This window comes from Rosa chinensis, chromosome 2, assembly GCF_002994745.2.
Source record: "Rosa chinensis cultivar Old Blush chromosome 2, RchiOBHm-V2, whole genome shotgun sequence".
NCBI lineage: Eukaryota > Viridiplantae > Streptophyta > Magnoliopsida > Rosales > Rosaceae > Rosa > Rosa chinensis.
Genome location: NC_037089.1, coordinates 27,191,458 through 27,200,492, shown reverse-complemented (window position 1 = coordinate 27,200,492; position 9,035 = coordinate 27,191,458). Strand labels below are relative to the sequence as shown.

General features: G+C 38.5%; 1 protein-coding gene across 1 annotated transcript; it reads left to right on the top strand.

Annotated features, from left to right (window-relative positions):
* The first annotated feature begins 5,395 nt into the window (after window positions 1-5,395).
* On the top strand, window positions 5,396-7,872 carry LOC112186045 (protein SOSEKI 2). Its single transcript, XM_024324398.2, has 5 exons — window positions 5,396-5,892; window positions 5,973-6,042; window positions 6,125-6,237; window positions 6,345-7,092; window positions 7,529-7,872. Exons 1-5 carry the CDS (start codon window positions 5,691-5,693, stop codon window positions 7,659-7,661), a joined length of 1,266 nt encoding a protein of 421 aa, XP_024180166.1. The 5' UTR covers window positions 5,396-5,690; the 3' UTR covers window positions 7,662-7,872.
* The last annotated feature ends 1,163 nt before the right edge of the window (window positions 7,873-9,035 follow it).

Genomic DNA, 9,035 nt, shown 5'->3' with positions numbered 1-9,035 from the left:
TTCTGTTGTTTTTTTTTTTTTTTTTTTTTTGCAAAGTTTAAAATGCACTACTCTGTAGATACATTTTCTTACTATCTTCATGTCTATCTTTCTTCATTGCAGGGGATTTGGTAATGAAGAGGTTGTCAAGGAACTCTAGGCAAGGACAAGTGGAGTTCACGAACGAGTTGAAGCTTAAGATACAGTAATTGAGTTTGTTAGAGAGCAAGAGTAGTAGCTTTTGACAAAAAAAGCCCATTATCCCATGATATTTACAATGTTGGAATTATAACTGACCAACAAGTCACAGCTCACTGCAATTAGTAGCTTCTGTTACAGTAAATTAGTACTAGACTCCAAACACACCCTCTGGATGTGGATAATTACGTGGGAAGTTATTCCACTTAATGTGAAGAAAATTGCTACACATATTTTTTTTTTGATTTTTGATTTTTTTTGTTAAATTTCTTTTGTTTTTCTTTTATTTGTGAATTGACCATTTTGTCTTTATCAAATATTTCAGTTCAAATGTTTTTTAATATTTTAGGGATATTTTAGTAAAATTTTTCTGTTTTAGCTGACAGACTCTCTTATCTTAATAATAGTATAGATAAATATGGTGCTTAACCATGCATTAATCTCAGATTCTCAGCCTTGGAAGCGATTTCATTACACAGAAAATATCAATAAAGTTGTAGCTTTCTTGTTCATTTTCTCTCTAGGATCTTTTTCTTTCTTCATCTTCTTTAGCTTAAGACCTAAAATTCCAGCAATACATATGCAGTACATCTTTGTCACCCTTTGCGTCACCATATAACTCATTGACCTACTTCATTAGTTCCTCCAATTTTTTAGTGCTAGTGTTGGTATTCAAAAACAACTCTAGCTCTACTTGAAACTTTATCAATAGTTGGTTAGGATGGTCAAGAAACTTAAATTTTGATACAAGAAGAACAGTAGGTAGTACAAATTTACTTACATCTCTTCACATTCTTTGCTTAGTTTTTAACATTGTGTAGCGAGATGTTGCCTATCCAAGTTATTTAGCATGTTGTTTGCTTCATCAGTCTCCCTACTCCGTCAATATTTCTTAGTGTGATTATGCTTTGAATCTAAAAAACAAAAAGCAAACAAAAGTGAAAGAGTAAGAAATGATATTGATAAAGACTAATCTCACTTCACTGATGAAAGTATCTTTGTTTAACTAAGAGATCACGGACTACTTTGAACTAAATTCACTTGCTTGAAAAATGTACACAACCGTATTCTTAATTTATTGTGTTTTTGTTTTACTTTTGTAATCCCGTTTTACGCAACAAGTTACTAGTCCATTTCTCATATGAGGAAAAGAAGCAAATTTACCGTAAAGTTTCGACCCAAAAAAAACAACAGTTCCATACCATACCATTGCATGTGATAAATCGAAACAGCAAAATGCTCTAAATTGTTTTATTGGAAGATGCCAACAGTTGAAACTGCATGTTATAGCTACTCTACGGATAAGTCTAGGGCGTAGGTAGGGCAAATGGCCGGACAGGCGAAAAAGCAAAGGAAAGCACAAAGCAAATTGACCCAAATTAACCAGACCACCACCACTGTAGGGATAGATCAGATACACTGCAGCATTGATGAAGCAATAATATTAGGTAAAAGCTTGGACATCGATCGAGGCCAGAGGTCGTAGAGCAGGGTCTGCCTAGAACTGGAAAGGGACTCGGATACAAACCAGGGCTCCGAGGATGCAAATTAAGAAAGAGTGAAAATGGACGGGTTCAGTTAATATCGGGCATGCATGCAGCTGCTTCATCGAGGGCTCTGTGATTCTGGGGACACGACTTGACAGGACCTCTGAGCAACACTCCAAAAGGGAACGTCCAGTTCGAGTTCAACATACGAGGAGGAGAGGGTCTACGGCTTAAACCAGCTTGTGATCTCTCACATTTCATTTTCATGCAGTTAAAAAGTCTTATTTGCAGGTAATACACAAGCACCTTATTGACTTCACTGTTAAAAAAAAAAAACACGTCATTGGCTTAATTTTTATTCCCTAGTCCCTACAGGTGAAAGGAGACTCTCGCAACTTCTTATTAAAATGTTATAAGAAAATTATCAAGTTCCTTAATTTCCACATTAGTTCGTTCAAGGTCCAAGTTTCGTCCAAGTTACTTATACACATGCTAGCAGATAATCTTACTTTCCGACTTCAGAGTATTAAAACTCTAGAGCATTATAGAATTTTTATTATTTTTTAGTTCGTTTCTCCAAGGTTGTGCTCTCCATGTGGTAGTTTATATATATATATATATATATTTATTTATTTATTTATTTATTTATTATTATTAAATAAACAACTTATATATAACAATTAGTTTATTGTGAGTCGAACTCACGACCTTCTACTTATAAAGAGGAGACTTATACCACTAGACAAAATAGTATTAGGCTCCATGTGATAGTTTTTTTGTTTTATTTTATTTTTCATAATATTATTTTTGCAATAAATTACCACACATAGTGAAAACAAACCCGCAAGTTCAAAGAAAGAATGGCGAGAGGGCCTCCGAAACTTTCGGAGAGACCCGGCAAGGCGAAATTCCGATTTCGTGATGGCGGCAGTGAGTCTCGTGCTCTCCAGACCATGCAGAGGCGAGATGGCGGCGGCTTGGGTGTGGAGAGACCGTGGTCTCTTCTGCAACGGTGCTGAGCTCTCGATCGAGGTTCAAAAACGCTCCGGTTGAGGCTGTTCTCGGCTGAGGGTGGTGCTTTTTGACATGGTCTGGCAGTGAGTCTCGTGCTCTCCAGACCATGCAGAGGCGAGATGGCGGCGGCTTGGGTGTGGAGAGATCGTGGTCTCTTCTGCAACGGTGCTGAGCTCTCGATCGAGGTTCAAAAACGCTCCGGTTGAGGCTGTTCTCGGCTGAGGGTGGTGCTTTTTGACATGGTCTGGCAGATCGTGTCGGAATGGTGATGTCGGTGTCGGCGCTTACAGCGCTGCTTTGCGTTGTGTGGCTGCGTCGATTGATCACGTTTGGGGTCAAATCTGGGCGGATGGAGGCGCTGATGGTGAAGTCGGATCGAGATGCCATTGAGCCGGGCTGTAGTGCTGTGGGTTTGCAGCGATCGATGATGGCAGCAAGAGGATCAAGACAAACTGCCATAGCATCGGCGATGGCTACGTCGGGGCTAGGATTGGCTTTATTTGATCAGGCAATGCTGGTGAGTGCGGCGGCTAGCTGCGGGGAAGCTCCGGAAAAACCGGCGGAAAATCCTAGCTTTGAACTAGGGTTGACTTTGACCAGGCTAAGTTAGGCTTATGGGCCGGATGAGCTTGGAGCTGCTTTCAACGGGCCATTGACTGGGCCTATTGGACTCAACTTTGGAGAAGGGCTGCAGACCTTCACGAATAGCCCGAGGAGCAACCTGTGGGGGGCTAACGATGGTGCCGGTTCCAACCCTAAGGAGGCTAACGATGGTGACGGTTCCAACCCTAAGGGGGAGGGACTAGTGCTCTCTTAGTTCTCTCAGCTTTTAGACATTCTGGACTAGCCTTTTGAAGTAGGGGTAATTTCTATAGGCTTTTCTAAGATGTTTTTAGTTGATATTTGTACCACAATTGCATGATTGGCAGATTAGACTAGATGAATATATTTTCCTTAGAGAGCGAGATTATTCTTGCTTAGTTTTAGGCTTGTTGTTCAGCGAGCGTCCCTTTAGATTTTAATGAGTTTAGAGTGACTTAGATAGGTTACCCGGTTTGTCTCGGGTTTTCTTATGTAAGTTCTGTTAGACTCTGTCCTGTTTTCATGGCTTTGATATCTAATAACATCAAATCCTATTAAAAAAAAAACCCACAAGTTCAAAACATTTATCTAAAAGAGATAATCTTTTGAGATCTTAACTACTATTAAAATAATATCATTAATTGTCCGGTCACACGCTACGCCTATAGTTTAGCACCTCGCCAATTTTGTTTTCTTCATCTCTTATAAGTCGGATTTTGTGTACTGTAATGTTTTCTTTCGCTATTGCACATGTAGAACAAATTGAAGTCCACAATTTCCAAACATGTATCCATAAGAGATTGATCGTTTGAATGCCGAAAAAAAGAGATTGACCTTTTTAGCCTTTGATCTAATATTGATTTTTTTTTTCCTTTAGAAAATTGGACGTTAGACAGTTATTTACTAGCTATAATGATATTACAACTGAATGATCGATATCTCTTTTCCACTTCTTTGGATAAATTTGATGAGACAAGTCATTTAAATAGCTAGCTGGAGTAGTACTTATTTATATATAACCCTAGTCCCTAGCTAGAGTAGAGGATAGAGAAGCATATTAATGGCTTAAAACAAGTAACTTTCTGTTCCCAGCTGGTTCATGTCCACTAGTTGATCTGTGTCTGCATAAATTGCGAAAACTGAAAACTCTCTTGTTAGGTCCGTGACATTGTTTGCAGAAAAAGGATATAATCATTGTCAATGTTTTCAATATAGAAATAAAAGGATCTACAAAATAAGGGAATGAATCAATGAAAAAAAATATATATATATCAACCTTATAAACTTAACGTGGGAGAGTACTCCAACGACCCATAGAATAAAAGTTAATGTCTATTGGATGTAACGAACAATGATCCAAGACCTTTCCCGGCATTAAGTTTGCCAATACTTTGTTGTGGTACGAGATATCAACTGTAATCCGAGATACATTGCGCAAAGCTGATTAGAGAATGTCAATAAAAATTACTCCTAATGTGAAATATGTCATGCAGGGTCAAGACTAAAACAATGGAAGAGATAAGAATAAATTTGGTCAAGGCCAAAAGGAAATACCTAATCACCCCATCCTCCCCTGTCGCCTAATCGAGGATGTCGTCAACATGTTGCGGCTGACAAGTTTAACGGCTTAATTGGCCATTCAGATAAAACAAACGGTCTGATGATAAAATGTTCTAATAAAAAAAACAATCCAACCACCTTAAAAAGCATTTTTTAGAACAAAAAATCAACCACGAAGCACACCACACCGCCTCCTCCTCGATTGAATCATATAATGACAAAAAAATCATTGCGCACTTGTGTGCTATTTCGATCAACTGACGAAATATCAATGACTTCAAAATTCACAATAGTGTGATAAAAATCTAAAAAGTTATTAAACTGAAAATCAACTTGTTTGTTTTTTAGGATCCCGTTCGGAGGATCACATTGTGCACAAGTGCATAACACATTATTGACAATTTATGCACATATCCAATGTAAAATAAACAAAGTTCCGTTGAATGGTTGATTAATACCCACAATGCACAATAAAAGTTACCTTTTCTAATATTTTTGTGATCTTGATATATCACTTTCCTTGTCTGATTTTGGGATCCGGGCAAAACCAAAGTCAAAGTTAAATTCTCAAACAGTGAACCTTCCATCATGACCATACACTGCACACTCTCCCTCAAATTCAAAAGCATCCAAAGCTGAGGTCTGAATCGTTCTCCTGTAGTTACGCCTTTTGAGGATCTGTACTGATCAATCTATCCTATTGCCCTATACCTCCTCCCCTTTTCACTCTCACTCTTATTAAACCAGTGCTAGCTGCTATAATGACTAGTATCAATTCTTCCAACAACCAAAACCCACATTAAGCACAAACTGCAGAGAGTTCAAGGGGAAGAAGAAGAAGAAGAATATCTGATTCTCCAGAACTCAGAAATGGATGTTCGATTTCGAAGACCCCAAACCAGTCCAGATAGAGCCAAAGTGTGCATGCAGCAACTGCAGCCAAGAGTAGCAGTCAACAAACCCACCATCAAAAAGGTCCAAATTGTCTACTACCTCTCAAGAAATGGTCATCTTGAGCATCCTCACTACATGGAGATCACCCATTTGCCCAATCAACCTCTTCGTTTGAGAGGTACTTAAATTAAATCCCAGCACTTGATTTCCTTAAAAAAGAACTCTCAGATTTTGATTTGTTGATTTTTCATTATGCAGATGTAATGGATAGGCTCACTGCTCTCAGAGGCAAGGGCATGCCCTCACTATATTCCTGGTCCTGCAAAAGGTGTATAATTTTTTAATAAATCATCAATCTTTTTAGTATTATGGAGTAATTAGGCTAATGTTTTGTTCTTTACACTAATTAGGAGCTACAAGAACGGTTATGTGTGGAATGATTTAGCAGAAAACGACATAATCTACCCAGCAGACGGAGCTGAGTATGTACTTAAAGGCTCTGAGCTAGTAGAAGGCTGCTCTGGTAAGTAGTAGTACTCACTCTGTACCCTTTTGGTTTCATCTGACTTTACTGATCAATAATTATATTTTCACAGTCAACTAAATCACCATCTTGATTACTTTTTGCAGAGAGATTGAACCAGATTCAAATAAGCAGCCCCCAACAAATTCAAGACTCAAATTTTGGGTCCAAGAGGAGATCACCACCACTTGCTCCAACCCCAAACAGTAACCACAAGTTTCATGAAGACCATGATCAATATGATGAACAAGAAGAAGAAGAAGTTGACTATGAGGACGAGAAAACAAGCTACACAAGCTCCACAACAACAAACTCTCGCTGCTCCAGAGGAGTCTCCACAGATGAACTCGAAGAACAACAACCACCGCAAACCCACAAGACTCCCCCCGAGTCATCTCCTCTCCCAAATGCACCAGCTTCAGTGTTGAACCAACAAAACCACAGCAACAATGTGTCCATGAGGTTCGAGGACGGCGACCCCATTGTTACGAAACAGAGCTACTCTGTTTCGAAGGCAGGGCAGGGCAAGAACTCTGTTCTGCTCCAGCTCATTGCTTGCGGCAGCTCGGCCGTGGCTAAGGCCAAAAGCACACCGTGCGTGAGTCAAGGGATTGTGAAGAGGGAGAGGAGTAGTCAGAGTTTTCGTAAAGAGGTGGTGTACAGGAGTGCGGTGAAGGTTGCCATAGAGGATGAGGATATGATTACTTACATGTCTGAGAATCCAAGGTTTGGGAATTTACAGGCGGAGGAGAAGGAGTATTTCAGTGGGAGCATTGTGGAGTCCATGAAGGAAGATCAAAGAGTACATTCAGCTGAGCCTGTGCTCAAAAAATCCAATTCCTATAATGAAGAAAGGTCAGTTTTCATGTTCTTCATGCAATATGCATATAATATTTAGACCTTATTTGCATAATTTGTAATGTGTAGTTAGAGATTATCGTGGGTAATTGAAAGTTTGCAATGGGAAATGAATCTTGTATGATAGGTTGGTAAATTTTGTTGGTTATCAATAATGGGTAATGGGTAAGTTGCAAGTGGGTTTTATCTTTTATTTTTATTTTATTTTATTACAAAGCTTGGTTCTTGATTGCGGGTCCTTCATAGTATAGGTTCAAGTAACTTTGCTCCGTGATGAGTAATTGATAATTTGTAATGGCCAATGAGTAGGATGAAATAGGTCATTCTGATTTTGTAATGGGTAAACTTTAATTACCTAGCTTGGTCTATGATTACTTCTTCTGCATAATTTGGGTTTAAGTAACTTTGCCATGTGATTAATTTTGGTCATCAGGAGCAACAAAGTGGGGCTAGAAGAAGAAACAGTGGAGGAGGAAGAGAAGAGAGAAAAAGCAGCAGTGAGAGGAAATTGCATTCCTCGCAAGTTCTGTTCTACTGGTGCATCATCAAAGCCAACCAGGAAGTGAAATGATTGCCATAGATCTTAATAATGTGGGTTTAATTCATGCAGTTTGTTGAAGTCTGTAATTACTACTAGCACTACTTAGGGGGGTTGAGGAACTTTGGTTGCTGTGGAATTAAAGCGAAGAGTTTGGTAGGAAATGGTTGAATCTTTGAAAGCAATGGGTATGCGACTTTGTTCATTGGCTTGTTGCAGCAATCATAGCATTGACTTCACTGTTTGTACCTTCATGCACATCATTAGTTATTGTGGAATGTGTATGCACATGCAACCATGAATCTGGGTTTTTGAAACGAGAGAAACCGAAACAACTCTAAAAGTTAAAAGGAAAAATGGTCCGTATGGTACCCCCTTTTGTCTCTTTATAACTTTTGGTACTTGAGCTTAAAAAAAATATCAATATGGTACATGAGGTTTCTTGTCCGATTGAAGATTGATATATATGGCCGTTATCTCCGTTACAGTGTCTGCTAGTTGTCAATTTTTGAAGGGCATTTTCGTCTATTCATGTCTTAACTCAATTTTTTTTTCTTGAATCAAATTTTAAACTCAATTTTCATGTCTCTGTTCATCTTCCTCTCTCTTTTTGCAAATCATCTCCATAGATGAAATCCAGAAGAAAGAACAGGGACCTTAAGTTGCTCTCTCTCTCTCTCCTTCTCTCTCTCTCTCTCTCCTTCTCTCTCTCTCTCACACACACACGCACATTTTTCTCATGAAATCTGAAAACGTTCACCTATTAAAGAACCATAAATCTCCAAACTTCCTTTACATTATAAAACACATGAAATTGCAAAAGTGGATAAAAATGACTCAATACAATACATCCCTTAATTAATTAAACCCAGCTCCCAGATTCTAAGAAACAAATCTAAGCAATCATCCTCATTAAATTCATGGATTAAGAAAAACCCACCTGAAATCAAACCAAACCCATTACAAATTTACACCCAAAGATTCAAAGAAAGATTGAAACTTTTACCAAAGTGCTGGAGACCGCCATTACCATCTTCTTCTTTTGCTCTCTTGTTGGGGACATCCTTAAGTATGAAAGTGTATGCAATTTGTGGATGATGTGCCCTACTCCCAAGTTAGGAGGTCAAGTTTTAGTAAAGGGGAAAAGTAAGAGTATCGTACCCAAGGGATTGAGTAACTCTACCCTACCCTAGCTAGATCACAGTGAAAATAAACCTAGAAAACACATGCGAGTCTACATTTTTACAAGTTCACAACCTTAGCCCTTTGGAAGCTAAAGATCATGAGGATGGTATTAACAATTGTGGTAGTGAGCGGCTTGGTTGATTTTAATTTGGATAAAGAAAATTAAGTTGCATAAAATAAAAAAACAAATAAAAATGTAGAGACTAAATCAATGAGA

Excerpts from the sequence above, each read along its gene's own strand:
- LOC112186045 (XM_024324398.2), top strand. The coding sequence starts at position 5,691 with ATGGATGTTCGATTTCGAAGACCCCAAACCAGTCCAGATAGAGCCAAA. Across the intron at positions 5,893-5,972 it reads TCAACCTCTTCGTTTGAGAG|ATGTAATGGATAGGCTCACT; the intron begins GTACTTAAATTA and ends TTCATTATGCAG. Across the intron at positions 6,043-6,124 it reads TATTCCTGGTCCTGCAAAAG|GAGCTACAAGAACGGTTATG; the intron begins GTGTATAATTTT and ends TACACTAATTAG.